The following is a 22,814-nucleotide window of genomic DNA, read 5'->3' as shown; positions in this document are numbered from 1 at the left end:
GCCCGAATATAACAGTATTGTACCGCATGTAAACCCATAGCATTTAGACTTAAGGGAGTTGATTACTGTAAAAGCTCTTGTTATACAGATGGTTCTCGTTTATTGACCATTTGCACAGTGACCATTATAATGGTACTGAATGAATGATAGTTACAACCAGACCTTGTACATATGACCATTACAGCATATCCGTGGTCATGTGATCGCAGTTTGTAACTTTCCCTGCTGGCTTTCCACAAGCAAAGTCAAGCAAGGGAAGCCAGCAAGAAGTTGGAAGTCACAGTCATGTGAGGTCCTCACATAAAGACCCATACAGTCCTTGTTTAAGCTGCTGTTACTAGACACTGAAGTCACATGGTGTGGTGTTCTTTTTTACTTATAATCCCATATGTTTTCGGTTCTAGTTAGTGTTGTTAAATGAGGATTACCTGTATCAGCATGCAGAGAAAACTTAAAACCATCTGGGAAGCATTTGCCACAATATACAGGGGATCAACCCAAAGTTCGCGTTTTAGCTTTTTAACTCTTGGCTTGAGCCAAGTTAACAATTCAAGGACTTCGCCTTAGTTTGTTGTCTATTGCTGTTTCCAAGATAGGCCTTTGCCTATTAACAGTTTGATATCAGCAACCTAAACAAACATTTTTCATACAGGTAATGCACAAAAACAGTTCCACCTTCAACTTTTCTTTTTCTGGAAAACAAACAGAGGATTTGTTTTTTTGAACATGATCTGCTGACATTGGTGTTGATAGAATGGAGAAAGATTGAGCCCAGGGCTCCTGCTTTTCAGGGTTTCTAAAAGACAGAAAGATATCAATGTAATGATATCCAACATTACCTCTGCCACCCAGGAGATGCTGTTGACGTTCTTCTCCAGTGCCTGGAGGCTGTAGAGGTCTGAATGGAGAAGAACAAAATTTAGCTCAATCCTGTCAAAATAGAGCAACTGTGAGTTTTGAATCCTTCCCCACACAGATTTGGGGACTTTCTCTCTCTGGCTTTGAGCCAGGTTCACCCAGAATTAGTATGTAGTTTGGGTTCATGATTTCTGATGGAAGACCATGGCTATAAGGGCCTTTGCACAAGTTTGCCTTATGCTCCGATAGCTCCCATGTTTGGATTGAGACGCCTTACTCATGGTCATTTATGCCTTACTTCCCTCACAATTGGTTTACTCTAATGTGCCATACATACAGACCTTGAACAGTCTCTGGAAGTTACAACTGATCCAGAATGCGTGGCATGGGCAGTTTGTGGCATTTCACAATACTTTGGCATAAAACCTATGCTGTGTGTGTTGCAATGGCTTGCTGTAAGCATCTAGATGCAATACAGAGTGTTTGTTATTATCAATAAATCTGATGGGCCATCACCAATAAATAACGCAGAGAGCCAGTTAATTTGAGGAGCCAGTGTGTTGATTGCCTCCGCTTATGCCACCAACAATGGCAAGGTTGTCCTCTTCAGGTCCATTACATCACTCAGGGTCATTTTCTATAACCCAAGAGCTGTGCCCTATGGCATCCTCCCAGAAATCCAGATGGCCCTAATGCTGTTGACTTTATACAAAGCATTCTGGCTAGTCCCCCAGGTTTTGGGGGTCAACCTCCTGACCCCAAAGATTGGGAAAAACAGCTAGATTGAATGAGCCCTATTGGTTAATTAGTTTAGTTTTGATCTCAGAATTAGAAGTAGAATTATTTGTAGACCTCATACGTATGTTATGTTACTTGGTTTGGGGTATTATCTTTAATATTATGCTGCTCATTTAGGTTTTTAACCCTCTACTTCCTGGCTTGACGGAATTGCTCGGTTAAATAAACAAGCAAGCTCAGGCTTCAGAGGAATCAGAAATGTACTGCTGTTAATAACTGTATAAGCTTTTCTAGGCTGGAAAAATTACATTATTGGAATAAAGTGCATGATGTGTTAACCATAGTTGGCAGGGTACATACCATTCAAGTGGGTGTAGAAAAAAATGGTAATATTGAGATCAAGGCAGTGATTTTTTTTTTTGTAATAAGGATTTTAAGCATGAAATATAATATATGAAAACCGCAAGTATTCACAGAGCAGTGTTGATGAGAAAACAAATATCCTGACACTGCTATTTTAATTAATGTGTCACAAATACTTAACCTTATTACACTTCACTTGATCTGCTAATATATACAAATTCTCTAATGATTTTATATCTTCTGATAAATGTTCTGAATGAATGTTCTGATACAGATGCACAAATCAGTCAAATAAAACTTATTAACTCAGGCCAAAGAAAATGGGTCTACTTGGTTTGTAAATTATTGCTTGAAAGAGATGTGATTCAATTTTTCCATTGATGTGAAAGGTTTTATTTGGCCTTAGTTGTTGGTGTGTGTGTGGCTATTATATTACAGAAAGGTGATTACACTGAATGTATCTGGCCTGTTAGATGAACCGTTTTGGAACTGGAGCTTGGAAATAGTTGTGTTTATCAAAGGGTGATGGATTCTGCTCTCAAATTCATGCACTAATGTTGAGGAATCCTTTTTATAACAGAGCTGATTTTGGCTTAAAGCTATAATCTAAATTTAGAAATCTCCATACATGTAAAACTTCCATAATAATCTTGGTTTCAGGAATTTCTGTAGAATTAAATGTAGAGCATTCACACCAAACTCTAATATTGGCCTCCAAGCCCATCTCAAAAGGCCCAAATATGTGAGGGAAAGTAACTGAGCTGTGTGAAATCATTAATTTACTATGAGAACTCCATAACATTCCCACAGCCTGGTACTCTCCAGATTTTTGGGGCCATAACTCCACTGCAAACTGGCTGGGAACTTTGTCAGTTGTATCTATATACTATTAAAACTCTTGTTGTACCTTTAATTGGTTGAAATGGTGCATCGCAGGGCAATGGTTTTTCAACCAAGTGCCTCAAATGGGCTAATTTACAGAATGCTTCCAAAATCTAGGAGCCTTGACTCCCAAGAGAATTAAATTTGGGAAAGTTGTGGCTACTTCAATGCTATTGGCTGCTGTTGAGCTTTTGCTGTGGTCACATGATCTTCATTTTCAAAGTTCCAGTTTCCCAACGAGTCTCACAATCCCTCACTCCCTCCCTAATCCCAAAACAACCATTTACCTGCGTACTGGGAAGGAAGGAAGGAAGGAAGGAAGGAAGGAAGGAAGGAAGGAAGGAAGGAAGGAAGGAAGGAAGGAAGGAAGGAAGGAAGGAAGGAAGGAAGGAAGGAAGGAAGGCGGGCAGGCCCACATACTCTTCTCAGCTTAAGCCACCAGACTCCCTTTGAGTTCCCCCAATCTGTGATGGCCCCTGCACTTTCCCTGATTTACCTTTCATCATGTGAAGCAGAATTGAATGCCTCTTTATTTCATACAAATATAAATACTTGAGGACAATGTATAAACTAACATAAATATGAACCAAAATGTAGTGTAATTTAAAAATTCTCAGGCCAGTGCTGAAGTTAACAGAATGGAGCTAGTGACATAGCCTAACATAATAGCAATAGCACTTAGATTTATATACCACTTTACAGTGCTTTACAGTCCTCCCTAAGCAGTTTACAGTCTCAGCATATTGCCCCCAACAATCTGGGTCCTCATTTTGCTGACCTCGGAAGGATGGAAGGCTGAGTCAACCTTCTGAGTCAATTTCAGCAAGCTGAGTGGTCCATCCCTTCCTTCAACAGTTATAGTTCTTTACAATTTAGTATTTTCCTATCATAAATATAAGAATCTACATATTATGGGGGAGGGGAAATGTGAAACTGCATATAGCAGTGAAAATAATATTCATTAATTAAAGGAACATGAACAAGTGTACATAGGTTAGACAGCTATGCATAAAAAGAAACAAAATAGACCCATTTCCATGCATTCCTTAAACCAAACTTTCACCAAACATATAAACAAAAACACACCTAAGTTTGGAAAAGTAAGAAAAGCCAAAATTTACAATTTCATTCCTCTGTAGCTGTAGCTTCCTGAAGAAATGAGAAAAGTATTGGTTTCCCAATGCTACAGGGGAAAAATAACATAATAAATTATTATGTTTATTTCATCAGATTCCCAAAATAGTTTCAAGGTACTGTTTCTGTGTTGGTAATATTCAAGAGCTTATGCAGATTTTAAACATGCCGGCAGGTCTAGCAATCTTGCCCATGTTTGCTTTGAACTAAGTCCACCATGTCCACCTGGGCCTGGTGCAGTGGTTATTTCAGTATTGCAGGCAAACTCTACCCACAGCCTGGAGCTGCCAGCATGTTTAAAATCTGGGACAATGGCAGGAAAGTCCTGGAGTTTGAGCATCACTGTCACTATCAAATCACTATCATGATTTGATCAGTTTCTGGTTGCCTGAAGTTCTGTCTACCCAAGACTTGAAGGACCTAATGTAGCGGTTCTCAACCTGTGGGTCGCTGTTATGTCCTCGGGAATACGACCCGAGGAGAGAATGCCTGTTGCTAGCCGTCGCTGATTGGTTAAAGCACGGCTAGTGTAAAGAGCGGGAAAGGGGGTTGTTTGATTGGTTCCGCAGCTTGATAGCGAGCTATACTTAAGCAGCTGCCGAGCCAAGCGCGGTGTTCCTTTTATTGCCTCCAGTGAGAAGTTGTTAAGAGTCGTTAATAAAGCAGTTTTTAAGCCAAGCCTCGGACCCTCGAATTGTTCGCAAATAGAACAGTCGCGACCCCATTGGGGGTCGAATGACGATTTTCCAGGAGTCGCCTAAGACCATCAGAAATATGGGAAGTATACTTGCGAGTCGAAAAATCGCACTCCAATGGTTGACTCCACAAACCAGCTGCAGGCTCTTCAAATCGCTAGCCGAATTCGGCTTCAGGCGCGATGAATTAAAAAAGAGAGAAATCTTTGCTCTGATGTCTTCCTCTCAAGCCAGCTGCAATCACTCCCAATCGCTAGCCTAATCTGGCTTCAGGCGCCATAAACTTAATAGGGGAGGAGTCTCCGCTTTAATGCCTCCAACCAAGGCAAAGCATGCAGATCCACCAACAGGTAGGAGTAGCTAAATTAAAAGGAAATAATTTTACGGTTGGGGATCGCCACATCATGGGGAATTGTATTAAAGGGGTCGCAGCACTATAAAGGTTGAGAACCACTGTGTGGGTTCCAGGGAGAGAGAGCTTGGATTTCTTCCTGAAGGTCTGTTACATAGAGCTTTGGATCAGTTCAAATTTATGCAGCATTTCCCTCCTCATAGATCTTGAGGCTCTCCCTAGTTCATAGAGGAGCTGAGGGAGATGAAACAGAACGAAAAAACACTGTAGGACAGAGAGGTCTTGATCAAGTATGATCTCTAGACTCTCTATTAAGGCCTAAGGTAAGGGCAGCAAAACAGCAATGTTTGTTTTCTGTCGTTAATATGTCCACAGACACCCATCCAGCAGCCCTGTTTGGGATGATCCAGGCCCTTCTGAAGAAGATGAAGCTAGAGGTTCACTGTAGAGTCACTGTGATGAATATTCTAAACATCTGTCAGATAAAGTCACTCTGATTACCTCCAAGGCAGCCTTGAGACAAGTCACACAGTGATGACTAACATTTTAGTATAATTTCGTTATCTAGGATACATTTGATCCTGTCAAGTCCTGATACAGTAGACAGGGTTCTGTAAACTTGTCACTTGTGTCTAGGGATTTTCCATCTCTTGTTCTGGATGAAGTTTCACTCCCCCAAAAGAACCAGTAAATAATTTGGGGATCCTCCTAAATTCACGTTCTAGTAGCATTTGGCAATTGTGGACTGGTGGGGTTTGGCGTAACTTTGTTTAGTTCATCAATTGTGCCCTTTTCTGGACCGGGGGGCACTGCTCATCACAACTCATGCCTTGATTACCTCTGCAATGGATTACTACAGTGCATTATATGTAGAGGTTCCCTTGAATAACACCTGAAGCTATATCTGGTTCAGAATGTGGCAATGCTTCGCGGCGAAGGTTGTTGAGAGTATGGTGGCATATCAGTTTCCCTTACACCTGGATGAAACTGTCTATCTAGACCCGTTCCAGTCCGGTTTCCGGCCCGGTTACAGCACGGAGACGGCTTTGGTCGCGTTGGTGGATGATCTCTGGAGGGCCAGGGATAGGGGTTGTTCCTCTGCCCTGGTCCTATTAGACCTCTCAGCGGCTTTCGATACCATCGACCATGGTATCCTGCTGCGCCGGTTGGAGGGATTGGGAGTGGGAGGCACCGTTTATCGGTGGTTCTCCTCCTATCTCTCCGACCGTCGCAGTCGGTGTTGACAGGGGCAGAGGTCGGCCCGAGGCGCCTCACTTGTGGGGTGCCAGGATCGATCCTCTCGCCTTCTGTTCAACATCTACATGAAACCGCTGGGTGAGATCATCAGTGGGTTGGTGTGAGGTACCAGCTGTCGCGGATGACACCCAGCTGTACTTTTCCACGGACCACCCCAACAAGCTATCGAAGTGCTGTCCCGGTGCCTGGAGGCCGACGGGTCTGGATGGGGAGAAACAGGCTCAAGCTCAATCCCTCCAAGACAGAGTGGCTGTGGATGCCGGCATCCCGGTACAGTCAGCTAAATCATGGCTGACCATCGGTGGCGAGTCATTGGCCCGATGGAGAGTGCGCAACTTAAGCGTCCTCCTGGATGAACGGCTGTCTCTAGAAGATCATTTGACGGCCGTCTCCAGGAGAGCGTTCTCACCAGGTTCGCCTGGTGCGCCAGTTGCGCCTTTCTGGACCGGGAGGCCCTATGCACGGTCACTCACGCCTGTGACGTCTCGCCTGGATTACTGCAACGCTCTCTACATGGGGCTTCCTTGAAGGGCATCCGGAGGCTGCAGTTAGTTCAGAATGCGGCTGCGCGGGTGATAGAGGGAGCCCTCGTGGCTCCCATAACACCCATCCTCGCGGGCTGCACTGGCTACCTGTGGTTCTGGGTGCGCTTCAAGGTTTTGGTGACCACCTTTAAAGCGCTCCATGGCATAGGGCCGGGTTATCACGGGACCGCCTACTGCGACCAGATACCTCTCACCGACCGTGCGCTCTCACAGAGAGGGACTCCTCAGGGTGCCGTCAGCTAGGCAGTGTCGTTTGGCGGCGCCCAGGAAGGGCCTTCTCTGTGGGGCTCCCACCTCTGGAACGAACTCCCCAGGACTCCGTCAACTTCCTGACCTTGAACCTTCCGTCATGAGCTCAAGACACATTTATTCATCTGTGCAGGACTGGCTTAGATTTTAAATTTAGAGGGTTTTAAATTGATTTTAAATATTTATATTTTATATTTTATATTTCTATTTTAATAATTTGCGAATAAGTTTTTTAAGGATTATTTTAATTTGTATATTGATATTGATGTTTTATATGCCTGTGAACCGCCCTGAGTCCTTTGGGAGATAGGGCGGTATATAAATTCGAATAATAAATAAATAAAATAAATAAATAAAATGCAGGCAGTTAGGAGTACATTTCACCTATGTATGCTGCACTAGATCTTGCATTTGCTTGTCAAGCATTCAGAAAGAAGAGGAAAGTTGAATTATAAAGTCCTTGCAGGCATGGGGCTGGGTTATTTGTAGGACAACCTCTCCACAATTGTCTTTATCCTGCTCTGTTCAGTCTGTCTACTGTGGCTCCCATCAGTTTAAGGACTGTCGTTTTCTGGATCTAAAAAATGTCCCTTGAGTTCCTGCCCATTCCTTATTCCCCCAAGATCGGATTGGCCCCAAAGCTGGCAGCTTTTTTCAAAGCTTTGAAGCCCTAGATGCGTTGCCAAGCATAGGGGTTGGTGTTGTGACCCAGGTTCCTGGACCCGGACTCCTGGACTCGGATGATTCAGAAAGTGAGGGAGAAGACCTGGCCAGCCCTGCTTCTCTTGAGCCCTTTCCCTCCCTGGCACCCACTCAAAGGGAAGAGGAGGGGCCAGCACAGCCTGATTCCATGGAGCCTCCTTCTGATTTGGCAACGCCCCAAGAACAGTTTTGGAGTGATGCAAGGTTACGTAGACGTGATCGCCGTGCGCAGCAGCGGAAGAGTTGGGACAAAGCCAAGTCATAATTGTCATGCAGTGACATCTGCAGAGACTATAAATAGGAGGCGGGACTTCCTGGTTTTTTGTCTTGGACAAAGTAATGAATTGGAGCTAACTGTTTCAATGGAGGAAGAATATATTCGTGAGTAATTCTGGCCTTATCTATAATTTCCTCGTTATCTCCAGAAACTTGGCAGGCCCGTGGGTAGGCGTGGCCAGGACATGTATCTATGTAAATAAAAGGAAAAAGGAAGGCCTCTGACGGACTCTTTGCTGGGAGTATTGGGGAAGGAAACAGAACATTTTGTCCAAGACCTGACTAAAACATCTTCCACCAAAGATGGATCAGCAGCAGGTACAGCAGCAGTTAGAGCAGCTACAAGCGGCTAATCAACAGCTCCAGCAGCAAGTGGCTCACTTGGCAGGCCAACTTGCTGCCAGGAATGTGCCTGCAGCCCCCCATCCTCCTCCTCCTCCTCGCCGCAAGTGCCCGATAACCGTGCGGATAAGTTTTCTGGGCAGCCTGAGATGTTCCCGACCTTCTTGGGACAGTGCCAGCTCTACATGGCTATGAGGCCAGAGGATTTCCCAGACGACCGGGCTAAGGTGGCCTTCGTGATTAACCTTCTTTCCGGCTCGGCTGCTCGATGGGCCACGCCTCTTGCTCCAGGACAGCCCCTGCTGGCGGACCAACAGCGTTTTGGCAGCACCTCGCACCATGTATGAGGACCCGTTCGAATGCTGACGGCAACCAGGCGCCTTAAGGAACTCCGTCAAGAAACGCCCCTGCAGGAGTACATCGCAATTTCGTCTTTTGTGCCAGGACTCTGACTGGAATGATGCAGCGCTGGTGGACGTTCAGGAGGGACTCTCAGAGGAATTGCAAGACGAGCTGGCCCGCGTGGGCGCCGCGGACCCTCGACAACTTGGTGCCCTTTGTCTCCGCCTCGATGCCCGTCTGCAGCGGCGACCGTCCGTCGCACCCCGGGACCCTCCGTCGACATCTGCACCCCACTTCCTGCACCACCAGCACCCAGGGTCGCCCACGTTTTGTAACCGCTGCGGAAGAGCCCATGGAGTTGGGGCGGCCAGACCTCGCCTGACAGCCCAGGAGCGGAACCGAGGCGCCAAGGGGATTGTGCCTGTACTGTGAGCCCGCCGCCCGCTTCTTGCCCCAGAAAGCGTGGCACGCCGGTCCCCGAATCACAGCGTGACCAATCGGGAAGCGGGCAGGCCCGACCTCGGGAAACCCTAGGTCGGGCACGCATTAAGCCCCACTGGGCGTTGCGGAAGTAGACTCTGGGCCCCTCGGCATCTGATTCTGGACACACGGATATGGTTGGGGAACCAGTCGGACGGGCTCCAGGCGCATGCGCTGGTGGACTCAGGGCCACAACAAACTTTATGGACCAGGCCTTTGTGACCCAGTTTGCGGTCCCGTGGTTCCGTGGACCCTCCGATGCGGTAGAGACAATTGATGGGCGAGAACTGGTGTCCGGCCCCATTAAATTCGCCACCCAGCCTTTGCGCCTGGCTATTGGGGACCATGAGGAGGCGATCCAGTTTTATGTCACGGCGGACCTTCATTTTCCTTGGTCCTTGGGTTGGCCTGGCTTGGACGATCCTCAGGTGGCCTGGTCGCGGCGCCATCTCTTTCCCGAGTCTGCAGTGCGTCGATCACATCCGCCACACCTGTGCCGGCCAGAACGTCCCCACCGCTGCCATCACCTTGCCTCCTGAGCTGACGGACTTCGCCGACGTGTTCAGCGAGAAGGAGGCGGACCGACTACCCGCGCCGGCCCTCGATTGCCCGTGGACCTTCTGCCCAACGCACCACTGCCTGTGGGACGCCTGTATTCCATGTCGGAGCCCGAGTTGGCCGCCTCAGGGACTTCCTGGACAAAAACCTGGCCCGAGGGTTCATCCGCCTTCAAAGTCCCTCTCTCGGCCCCGGTCCTCTTGTGAAGAAGAAGACAGGGACTTGCGCCTATGCTGTGATTACCGCCGCTAAACGCCATTACGGTGCGGAATCGCTACCCCTGCCGCTCATCCCGGAGCTACTGGAAAGGTTGCGGAGGCCACGATCTTCACCAAGCTCGATCTCCGGGGCCTACAACCTGGTGCGGATGCGAGAAGGAGGCGAATGGAAGACGGCATTCGCACCCGATACGGACACTACGAATACACTGTCATGCCATTTGGGTTGACCAATGCTCCCGCCGTTTTCAGCACTTCATGAACGACGTGTTCCGAGACATGTTGGATCGGTTCGTGGTTATCTACCTGACGACATCCTGATTTACTCCCGGTCCAGGAAAGCCACCTTCGACACGCCGGTCTGGTTCTGCAACGCTATGGAGCAACAACTCAATGCGAAGCTGGAGAAATGCATCTTCTTCAGGACTTCCATAGAATTCCTCGGGCATATCATCTCGCCCGAGGGCATAGCCATGGACCCATGTAAAGTAGAAGCTTTGTGTAGCTGGGAAGCCCCTCGTCGGGTGAAGGATGTTCAGCGCCTGCTGGGCTTCGCCAACTACTGCCGGACCTTCATCCCGGGCTTCGCCACACTGACAGCTCCACTTACCCCGCTCCTCAGGAAGAAGGTTGCGTTCCGGTGGGGTCCCCCGCAGCAAGAAGCATTCACAGCCCTCAAGAAAGCCTTCGTCACGGAACCCGTCCTGAGGCATCCCGACCCGCTCCGGCCTTTTGTGGTGGAAACGGACGCGTCCAATGTGGCTCTGGGAGCGGTGCTGCTACAGGCGGCACACGAATGGCGAATGGTGGCACACTTTTTCCCTGTGCTTACTACTCCCGGAAACTCAATCCTTCCGAGCACAACTACACTATCTGGGAAAAAGAGTTGCTGGCTATCAAGGCTGCATTCGAGGCTTGGCGACACCATCTGGAGGGGGCCCGACATCAGGTGGAGGTCCGAACGGACCATCGGAATCTCGAGCACCTCACCACAGCTCGGAAGTTGAACCAGCGGCAGATCCGGTGGTCGTTGTTTTTTGCCCGGTTCAACTTCCGCGTGACCTACATTCCCAGCGGTCACAACCGGAGGGCGGATGCCCTGTCCCGCAAGCCAGAGTACCTCTGCCAAGGACCCCTTCCTCCACGGACAGTGCTGCCGGCAGAAGCGTTGGCCGCAGGACGGGAGCCAGTGGACTTGCAGGCCCAGGTGCGAGAGGGGCAGCGCCAGGACGCCTGGTCGCAGCAAAGGAGAGCGGAGGTGGGCCCCACGTCTCCTTGGACCTTGGAGGAGACTTACTCAAGTTTCGGGCGATTATATGTGCCCACAGGACCACTCCGAGCCCTCGTCATGACCCAGTGCCACGACAACCCTGCAGCAGGACATTTTGGGTTCTTCAAGACCCTCCACCTGGTGACACGGACCTTTTGGTGGCCCAGTGCGGCATGATATACATGCCTACGTGACATCCTGCGTGCCGTGCCGGCAAGCCAAGACCGCCACGGGGCCCTCCCGGCTCCTCCAGCCCTTGCCGACACCCGACAGACCCTGGGGCGATCTCTATGGATTTCCTGACAGACCTGCCGCCGTCCTCTGGGTTCACCACGGTGCTGGTGGTGGTGGACATGCTCACCAAGATGGCACACTTCATCCCATGCAGCGGACTGCCCACAGCCGCAAAAGCGCCTCTCTTTCTGCAGCACATCTTCCGCCTCCATGGTCTACCGGACAGGGTGGTTTCGGACCGCGGAGTTCAGTTCACAGCCCGCTTCTGGAAGAGCCTGATGGCCGCGTTGGAGGTGCAGGTGTGTCTGTCGTCATCGCACCATCCGGAGACCGACGGGGGTACAGAGAAGGTCATCGGTATACTGGAACAGTATCTCCGTTGCTTCATCAACCAGCAACAGGACAACTGGGCCGACTACCTGTCCCTGGCGGAGTTTGCTTTTAACAACTCTCAGCACACCTCTACTCAGATGACCCCATTCTTTGCCAATGTGGGGTACCATCCGCGGCTCTTCCCTCTGGCACCACCGGACTCTCCTGTTCCCAAAACGCAGACCTTCCTGATGGAATTGCATGCGGTCCAACAATTGGTACGTCAGCAGCTGAATCGGGCAAAGGAGGACTACAAACGGTACGCCGACCGCTCCCGACGGGCAACGCCCCCGCTGGCAGTTGGAGACCGGGTGTGGCTCTCCACCAAACACCTCCCGTCCGACCGACCGGTAAAGAAGTTGGACCACCGATTCATCGGCCCATTCCCTGTCGAGGCAGTCATCAACCCGGTAGCCTACCGACTGACCCTGCCACGATCCATGCGGATCCACCCGTTTTCACCGGTCCCTTCTGGTTCCTGAGGCCACACCAGTCCTTCGTGCCCAACAGCACCCCACTGTCGCCGAGGACGGATCGGAGGAATACTGAAGTCCACAGCGCACGAGACTCCCGCTGGCTGAAGGGTCGTTTCCAATATTTGATCGCGTGGAAGGGATACGGGACTGATTTCTCCTGGGTAGATGCCTCCGACGCTCATGCCCTGACCTGGTGCAGGCCTTCCATGAGCAGAACCCAGCCCGACCGCATCCCGATCGTCAGCCCCGGGGGTAGGGCCCTGCGGTGAGGGATAGTGTTGTGACCCAGGTTCCTGGACCCGGACCCCTGGACTTGGATGATTCAGAAAGTGAGGGAGAAGACCTGGCCAGCCCTGCTTCTCTTGAGCCCTTTCCCTCCCTGGCACCCTCTCAAAGGGAGGAGGAGGGGGCTGGCAAAGCCTGATTCCATGGAGCCTCCTTCTGATTTGGCAACGCCCAAGAACAGTTTTGGAGTGATGCAAGGTTACGACGTGATCGCCGCGCAGCAGCGGAAGAGTTGGGACAAAGCCAAGTCATAATTGTCATGCAGTGACATCTGCAGAGACTATAAATAGGAGGCGGACTTCCTGGTTTTTGTCTTGGACAAAGTAATGAATTGTTGCTAATGAATTGGCGCGAGCTAACTGTTTCAATGGAGGGAAGAATATATTCGTGAGTAATTCTGGCCTTATCTATAATTTCCTCGTTATCTCCAGAAACTTGGCAGGCCCGTGGGTAGACGTGGCCAGGACATGTATCTATGTAAATAAAAGGAAAAAAGGAAGGCCTCTGACGGACTCTTTGCTGGGAGTATTGGGGGAAGGGAAACAGAACAGTTGGAATGTTAGTGGGACTCCGTGAGACTACTGACCTGTGGCAAATTTGCTTTTCTCTTGGTTGCTGTTACGTGCCCAGCATCACCAATATGAGAAGGGTGGCCATATAAATTGAATAAATGAATAAAATAAATTGAAAATTGGTGATGTGACTCAGGCAAGTTTTTGGATTCCTACCTTCGAGTTCAAAATGGCCAAATTCATTACTGCATGTTTACAACAAAGATGCGATTTGAAGCCAGATATGTTTTACAGTGAATGCCCAGTTGAAATTTATGTCATCTTGATTAGTAGTTTTGATGGTAATTCAAAAGTCCTGACTGAGTTTACACATCAAGCTAACAGGACCTCTGCTACAGTATTTAGTATTTGGGAACTGGCAAACTTAGGAAGAGCTTCATATGTAGCAATGGAGAAGAATAGAAAAGAAAAGAACAGAACAGAACAGAACAGAACAGAATAGAATAGAATAGAATAGAATAGAATAGAATAGAATAGAATAGAATAGAATAGAATAGAATAGAATTTTTTATTGGCCAAGTGTGATTGAACTCACAAGGAATTTGTCTTGGTGCATATGCTCTCAGTGTACATAAAAGAAAAGATACGTTCATCAAGAATCATAAGGTACAACACTTAATGATAGTCTTAAGTTTGACAGTGTTGAGGGAATTATTTGTTTAGCAGAGTGATGGCCTTCGGGGAAAAACTGCTCTTGTGTCTAGTGTGTCTTCTTGTTCTGGTGTGCAGTGCTCTATAGCGTTGTTTTGAGGGTAGGAGTTGAAACAGTTTATGTCCAGGATGTGAGGGGTCTGTAAATATTTCCACAGCCCTCTTTTTGGCTCGTGCAGTATACAGGTCCTCAATGGAAGGCAGGTTGGTAGCTATGGTTTTTTCTGCAGTTCTAATTATCCATTGAAGTCTGTGTCTGTCTTTTTGGGTTGCAGAACCAAACCAGACAGTTATAGAGGTGCAGATGACAGACTCAATAATTCCTCTGTAGAACTGGATCTGAAGAAGAGAAAGCAAGATTAATCTGTGGAATCAATAATGTGATTCTGGAACAATGGATATAGCCTCATTTATATTGGATGATCTGTTGCCTAATACATGCTTCACAACTTGCTGCTTTCCAGATCTACTAGTACTGCAAATTCCAAAATTCCCCAGGCATTTCAATGGACACTAGCAATGGGGAATTGGTGTTGGATTGGCTCAATTTACAGAGCCGAATTGAACAAGGATGTTCAATTTAAGGCCAAGGATCACTTGCAACCTTCCCAGCCCTTGGAAAAGTTGACAACGCTATTTAATTTTTAATGTGGCGAAAGGACTGAAATATTAAAGGAGTGGAGAATAAATATACCAAGTCAAATTCATTTTAGATTTAATGAAATCATTTTTAGTTTGGTCTACTTCAGAGATCCCCAAACTTTTCAGCTCATCAATCCTTTCATGAAGTTTCAGATTGTTCATCGACCCCCAAACATTTATTATGTGATAAATAATTAAATTAATACTACTTTAACTAATTGTACTATTAATAATAACAACATTAACGCTTTGGATAGTCCCAATAACCTTGGAGGTTAATGTTGACTGCTTTGGTCTAGACTAGTGTGCTTTACAGCCCTCTCTAAGTGGTTTGACAGAGTCAGCCTATTGCCCCCAACAATCTGGGTCCTCATTTTACCCACCTCGGAAGGATGGAAGGCTGAGTCAAGCTGATGATGCCCATGAGGCCGCTCAGAGTTCAAGTATAGGCATACCTCAGAGATATTGCAGGTATGATTCCAGACCACCACAATTTATTTGTTTATCTATTATTACGATTAAATTTGTTTGTCTCCCATCTTGCTGCAAAGCAATCCTACAGCAAATATCATATAATATGAGTCACGCGAATGGTTCGGTTTCCCAGGGCATATAAAAATTATGTTTACAACATGGTGCTCTATTAAATGTGCAATAGCATTATAACTAAAAACAATGTACATATCTTAATTAAAAAAAATACTCTATTGCTTTAAAAAAAAATGTTAATTATCATCTGGGCCTGCAGCGAGTTGTAATTTTTTTGCCTGTGGAGAATCTTGTAAAAATTGCAGTATCTGCAAAGCAAAACAAAACCAAATGCAATAAAGCAAAGCATACGCCTGTACATACCTTGTTCTGAAGAGGAGCATTTTGAGGGAATCCAGATGACTGGACCACTTATAATTTCAACAGCAGATTGCAGCCCCGCCCCCCCACATGGTATTTATAGGTCGTTTCCCAATTTCTCCATAAATATTATCTGAGTGACAAGCAGTGGTGGGATTCAAATAATTTAACAACCGGTTCTCTGACCTAATGACCAGCTGTGTAGGCGTGGCTCGGTGATCATGTGACCATGTGGGCGTGGCAAACTCAACATCACTTGCGTCAGTGGTCAAGGTAAGCTTGTACCAGCTAAGACAATTTGCCTTAGCTGTTACAATGTAATAAGGGTTAACTAGAGAGACAGTTTCTGTAAGCAGGGAAAAAAGGATTAGGCTAGAAACAATACCAGAATGTTTCCTTCCTGCCTTCCTTACAGGATTAGCCTGTAAAGTGGAAAAAAAACAAAATAAGATTTCTTCCAACAATCAGTTCTCCGAACCGCTTAGAAAGTTAGAAAGTTAACAACCGTTCTCCCGACAACTGGCTGTCCACTGGTGACAAGCATATAAAAGATTGTCCTTTTTAGTATTTTGTATGTTTCTTATTTAAATTAACTATGTCACTTTTTTCACTGGGAGTTCGATACTTAACATTCCCTTCGGTCAATTCGTCTTTAAAACCACCTTGAGAAATCATTCTGGCAAAGATTGGGATAAATTCTTCTAAATTAGGAGCTGCCACTTGGCCTCCTGAAATGCCGATTGGCCAGAGAAGGCCCAGCAGCAACATAGTGATGTCATCAAAAAGGAAAGGGTGAAAAAAAATGGGTCTATATTACCTATTTGGGGATGGGCTAGTAGGGCAAGAGTATGAGAATGGAAGTGTTTCTTGCACAGACTTCCGCTCTTTCTCCCACTCCTACAAACTCCTTCAAACATCAAAATGAAGTAGAAATTGCACTACTAAAACTGTTCATTTTCTCACTGCATTTCCAACAGTGTGATCTCAGGGTGATTCAGAGGCCACCCACGATGGGATGGCATGTAACTCACAGGCAATGGATTGCTCCCCTCTTGACACAGAGTGTTATGTATTAACAGTTGTGCCTTTAAATATTTGAGCGGGAAATCAGCACGTTGCTGATTGGACGAAGCCTCCAGCAGAACTGTATAAAAGGAGAGGTTTTTTCCCCAGCCTGTTGCTGGGTTCACCCTATATTAAAGAGCTGTTGTCACTACTCTGGTCTCCAGCCTCGTTACTTCCCGAACTTAACATTGGCGACGAGGATGGGATCTCGAGGCTAAGGAGAACCAGAACCGAGCTGAAGCACGCTAGTCCCGAACCCAGCAAACTCAGGGCAGAAACGCGGAAATGGCAAACACGCCACCCGCACCGTACAACCCGGGCAAGGAGAAATGGGGAACATATATGACCCGTTTCGAAAGCTTTCTAGAAGCCAACGAACTACAGGGGATCCCTGATAACCGCATAACGGGCTTACTTCCTAAGCCATTGCGGGCCGGAGGTAATCGAGATTGCGGAAGCCCTGGCAGAGCCAACGCCGATACAATCGGTATCGTGGCCGACTCTGCAGACTTTGCTGAAGAACCATTTCGCACCGGCGCCGTCCAAATCGTGCAGCGGTTTGAATTGGAGAACGAGACAGATGGAGGCGAGTCCGCCGGTGACTACATGGCCGCTTTGAAGGCGTCCAAGGACTGCGGATACCGAGACTTAGGCGAAGTGCTACTCGAGCAACTCATCCGAGGTCAAGGACATCCGCCTCTACGGCGGCGACTGCTAGCCAGGAGCAACCTGACACTAGCCACCGCTCTGGGCGAGCCAGAGCACACGAAATGTCTACTAAAGCAGCAGAGACTCTGCAAAGCCTCTTCAATCCAAAGGCGGCGCAAAGCCAACGCCAGTACACCAGGAGGAGATTCAGTCCGAATCCGAAGGTGAGGCGAGGATGAGGAAGGGTCTGCCGGACCGAGAAAGCGACAATGAGGATCGTGAGCGGTAGCTGCGGAGGGCATCAGCGCCAACGCTGCAGGTTTAAAGATGCAACATGCGGTGTGGGAAGAAAGGACAGTTAGGTCAGGTTTGCAGGCGGCCCAACCTTCCGCCGAAAATTCAAATCGAATCAAAACGCTGGAACCGGAAAGGCCCGCGATTGGTTCAAACAAGAAAGGCGCGAAGTCTAACCAAACGACTGTCATTATAGGCCGCGCCTCAACCAAAGTGGAAAAGAAGATTTTCACAAAGCCCAAGATCGAGGGAGTACGGTGCAGGCTTGAAGTAGACACGGGATCAGCGATCACCATCATGTCCTGGGACACCCTGCGAAGTCGCTGCCGTCCGTCGCAAAGCGCCATCTGCAAGCACAGCGCCACTACTTGCACTACCAAGGAATCGCATCCTGTTCGAGGGACCACCTCCGTCCGAGTCGAGTCGGCCCTCACAAAAGACCCTGCCCATCACGATCGTCGAAGGAACTCTGCCCAGTCTGTTGGGACTAGACTGGTTTCGTGCCCTGGGCATGGGAGTGACTGGCATCTACAGAAGTGACTGCAATTTGAAAGACATTCTCTTTAACGAGTTCGAAGATGTCTTCAAGGACTGCCTGGGCAAGTACAAGGGGACCCTATTTCCTTCAACTTAGACCCCAGGTAGCCCCCATTAGGCTTAAGGCGAGGAGAGTCCTTTGCCCTAAAACCAAAATTGATAAGGAGCTGGACAAGCTCATAAATCAGGGATTTTGGTGCCAGTCGATCACGCAGTGGGAGACGCCAATCGTCACCCCATCAAACCGGACGGGTCAATTAGAATTTGCGCTGACTACAAGGCGACGCTTAACAAAGCCTTACAGAAAAGCGCTTACCGGTTCCCGTGGTGCAACACTTATTGCACTCTTTGGGGCAAGGGCAAGTCTTTGCAAAGTTAGACTTGGCCCAAGCCTACCAACAACAGACGCCGCACAGCTGGCGAAGCCCAAGCGATTGTGACGCACAGGGGGCATTCAAGTGCACCGATTGCAATTTGGGGTTAGTGTGGCACCAGGGCTGTTCCAAAACCTGATGGAACGACTACTGCAAGGGCTCCCAGGGTAGTTCCCTACTTGATGATGTCCTAATTTCAGGGAAAACATGGAGGAATTGGGGAGCGGTTAAGAAAGGTCTTGAGCATTTTCCGGACAGCGGATTAAAAGTCAAGACAAATAAATGTCAGATAGGGGTCGAATCGTCGATTTCTTGGGCTACCGGATAGACAAGAAAGGAATTCACCCTACTGAGAGCAAGGTTAAGGCAATTAGGAAGGCTCCAGCGCCCAAAAACAAAGCAGAGCTGCAGGCATTCCTGGATTGGTTAATTTTACGCGGTCTTTTAAAGAACAAAGCAACTGCTATGGAACCGCTGCATAGGCTCTTAGGGAAAAATACTGTTTGGTCTTGGGAAAGTCAGAAAATAGGGCTTTTGAAGCAGTAAAGAACCTGCTCTCAAGTGATAGCCTGCTCATCCAATATCACGACTCACTACCCCTAGTGCTGGTTTGCGATGCCTCCCTTATGGGGTGGGGCTGTACTCAGCCATAGACTTCCAAACGGCACAGAAGCCCCTATAGCGTTCTACTCTAGAACGATGTCCTCCCCAGAGAGGAACTACAGCCAATTAGACAAAGAAGCATTAGCCATTGTATCAGGGTCAAAAATTCCATGAGTATGTCTTTGGGCGGAATTTTGAAATCGTGACTGACCACAGACCGTTACTGGGATTACTGGCTGGCGACCGCCAACGCCTGTGGCACTTTCGCCACGCTTGACTCGATGGACTATATTTTAGCCGCTATACAAGCTGCAGCATCGACCGGGAAAAGAAGTGGGGCATGCAGGCGCGTTGAGCCGATGCCCACTGCCAGGGCGATCAAGACCCCACCCGGGACACCCATCCTCCTTATTGACTCGTTGGACTCTGGCCCAGTCACATCAAAGGAAGTGGCTCGGGCATCATACCGACATTGTGTTAAGGACTGTACCGGTTGGGTACAGAGAGGTGTCACGCGCCGCGAACGGTTCAAAGAATTTGTTAAAGCGTGATGAGCTCTCGGCTCAAGGGGTGCCTGTTATGGGGTGATCGTGTAATAATTCCTGTTAAGTTAAGGGGCAAGGTATTGGACCTCCTCCACGAGGTCACCCAGGCATCGTAAGGATGAAGGGGTTAGCTAGAAGCTATGTATGGTGGCCACTCATGGACGCAGAGATTGCTGAGAGGGTAGGGAAATGCCAAGCTTGCCAAGAGTCCAGACCGCTACCCCAACAGCCCCAGTCAGAGAATGGGAAAAGCCCCAAGGGCCTTGGTCAAGAATCCACATTGACTTTGCTGGCCCCTTTCACGGCCAAACGTTCCTAGTGGTGGTGGATGCATTTTCCAAATGGTTAGAGATCATACTTATGAAGTCCACCACAGCCGAAGCAGTAATCGCAACCCTGCGCCACCTATTCGCAACTCACGGGTTGCCGGACACTCTGGTGTCCGACAATGGGCCCCAATTCACGGCAGCCCAGTTTGAAGAGTACCTGGCAGAGGAAGGCATCCGACATGCCCTCTCTGCACCTTTCCACCCTGCGTCGAATGGCCTTGCAGGCGTTCCGTCCGGGCGCTAAGGAGGCATTGTCCAGGCTCAAGCCAGGTGACTGGCAAACAAAATAGACTTTCCTAGCCGTCCAGCACAGAACCCCAAGCACAGCCACTGGGAAAAGCCCAGCCGAATTGCTAATGGGACGAAACTCCGGTGCCCACTTGACCGTTTGAACCCCCATTACACACCCGAGGGTTACAAGGGGGAGCTAGAAAAAACAAGGGAAATGAGCATAGGCGACGGGTGTGGGCCGAAACTATGGGGACGGCCCTAGTTGGCTCGCAGGACAAGTAACAAAAGTAACAGGGCCAAAATCGTATGTGGTAGAGCTACCAGACAACCGAATGTGGCGGCGCCACATAGATCAGTTAAGGAAACGAATAACTGACCAAACCAAACCAACAGAGACAGGTAATGACCAATACCACTTTGAATCCACAGCTGACAATGACCGGGAGGCGCAAGACTTAGCTGAGGTCCCAGAGTTCCAGCGACGCCATCAGGTCCCGAGGGAAACAGCAAGGAAAATTCAAAATTAATCCAAGGCGGATGGCCAAGAAAAGAGTCGGCCAATAATCCAGAGCCCGATGGCCCAGAGAAAGAGCTGGGAGGAGAAAACAGCCCCTCCGACCAGCTCAAAACACCACCCAGAACTGAACCGCGCAGGTCAGAAAGAACTAGGAGACGCCCAGGTTATTTGCGTGACTACGTCGAAAAATAACATGTAAATAAATATGTAAATAAGACCAAGTGTTTTCTGGGAGGGGAGGAGTGTTATGTATTAACAGTTGTGCCTTTAAATATTTGAGCGGGAAATCAGCACGTTGCTGATTGGACGAAGCCTCCAGCAGAACTGTATAAAAGGAGAGGTTTTTTCCCCAGCCTGTTGCTGGGTTCACCCTATATTAAAGAGCTGTTGTCACTACTCTGGTCTCCAGCCTCGTTACTTCCCGAACTTAACACAGAGGTTGGTCCAAAGTAGCATACATCAGATGAGCTTTATCCTTGACGGATTATTTTTGCTTTCTGACCGTGGCAGAGAAAGAGAGGTTTATCTAAAGGGACTCCCTTCCTTCACAACTGGGGAATTTCCCTGTTCTCAGTTCATGCTAAAGGGATGCCCCCCCCAAATATAATTTTAAAAAAAACAAACCCTCTTCTTTAGAGAGAGAAGGAAATTTATTTCAACTTAGCAAGGGATAACAAAGCAAGCTGGACCGGTAGCTATTTTGCATTTTACACCCAGGTTCTGATCAAGGGCAGACATTAAAATCAGGCACACTGAGCCCTGAGCTCATGTTCTCTCGGCGGACACTGGATCAGGGCCACCGCTCTTCCCTTTGCTCGACTTTCATTCTCTTTGTTTTTTTTGTTCACCAGACTGGAAAGACTTCGATGGCAGAGAGCCTAAGCACCGGGGACAGATTGAAGCCCTGGAACGTTTGTTGCAGCAGGTTAGAGCGTCTCGTCCGATCTACAATTGCCGAGGTAAGAGTAAAATATCCATCGGGCAGGGCACCAGGCGAGGCCTCCGTGGTGCTTGTAATTTTAGCAGTTTCCTGTCTGGGTTATACCTTCCCATTCATCGGGAAAGGAGAGATATTAATATTGGCCCATCTGGAATCACTTTAGCAGACTATCTCGCTCTGGCTTCTCCAAATTGGCAACATAGCAAACATTTGAAAAAAAAGCTTCCAACCAAGTATTCTCCTTCCTCCTTTTCTAACCTGCCCACCTCCACTCTCTCTCTCTCTCTCTCTCCCTCCCTCCCTCCCTCTCCCTCCCTCCCTCCCTCCCTCTCCCTCCCTCCCTCTGTCCCTCCCTTCCTCTCTCTCTCTCCCTCCCTCTCTCTCTCCCTCTCTCTCTCCATCCCTTTCTCTCTCTCCCTCCCTCCCTCTCTCTCTCCCTCCCTCTCTCCATCCCTCTCTCTCTCTCCCTCCCTCTGTCCCTCCCTCTGTCCCTCCCCCCCTCTCTCTCCTCCTCCCTCCCTCCTCTGTCCCTCCTTCCTCTCTCTCTCTCCCTCCTCTCTCTCCCTCCTCTCTCCTCCTCTCTCCTCTCTCCTCCCTCCTCTCTCTCTCTCCTCCTCTCCTCCTCTCTCCTCCTCCTCTCTCTCTCTCCCCACCTCATAAATGAAAACCATTTAAAGTGTTCAAAGCCTTGCTTGCTTGTTTGCAAGAGTGGATAACAGAAAATGTTGGAAATGATGCTTTGCTTTAGCCATCTCCTGAACAAATGACAAAATCGCTGCATTCGGCAATTGAGTAAAATCAGTGGTTTTTACCAAATTCCTACAATCTAAGAAAAAGGCAGCCCAACTGGTTCACATAAAAATAGCTTTTTCTTGTCGCTTGTTACATTATTGCTTGTTACAAGCCTCCTCCTCTCAATAATGGGAAGAACCTTCCAAAGTCATGACTTTAATTTCAATCAGCCCTTCTGATGAGTGTGTAACATTCATGCTAACTGATTCTTGGGAATCAGTAAGAACCAAACTTCATAATCTACACTAGGATTTCTCAACCCTGATGTAGATTAAAATGTGTGGACTTCAATTCCGAGAATTCTGCAGGCTGCTTGGGAGTTCGATCCACACATCTTAGAGCTGCCAGGGTTTGAAACACTGATCTACACACACAACCTAGCAGGAATTAGTGGGATACAAATATTTCATGGGACTTCTATGATAGGGTTGTGCGGATCCTCAAAAATCCTGGTGATTCAAACACCTGCATTGCTAGGTCAATTTTCAGGAAAGGAATAGAAAGGGCGCCATGCTAACTTTCACAAAAGTGTATGAGATGGGAAAGGAACGCCTTCCACATTGGTTGAAACTTTTCAAAGTTTAACCTGTTTATTGC

At 48.1% G+C, this 22,814-nt stretch overlaps 1 protein-coding gene across 1 annotated transcript in view; it reads left to right on the top strand.

Moving 5' to 3' along the window:
- ANKFN1 (ankyrin repeat and fibronectin type III domain containing 1) overlaps positions 1–22,814 on the top strand; it is a 214,456-nt gene that overhangs the window by 121,980 nt on the left and 69,662 nt on the right. Inside the window, exon 10 of the mRNA XM_058172899.1 lies at positions 21,337–21,444. Coding sequence (XP_058028882.1) covers positions 21,337–21,444 — 108 coding nt within the window. The remainder of the gene's footprint in view (positions 1–21,336; positions 21,445–22,814) is intronic.

Source organism: Ahaetulla prasina, chromosome 2 (genome assembly GCF_028640845.1).
Source record: "Ahaetulla prasina isolate Xishuangbanna chromosome 2, ASM2864084v1, whole genome shotgun sequence".
NCBI lineage: Eukaryota > Metazoa > Chordata > Lepidosauria > Squamata > Colubridae > Ahaetulla > Ahaetulla prasina.
Note: the sequence above shows the minus strand (reverse complement) of the source record. Positions and strands in the feature narration are given on the sequence as shown.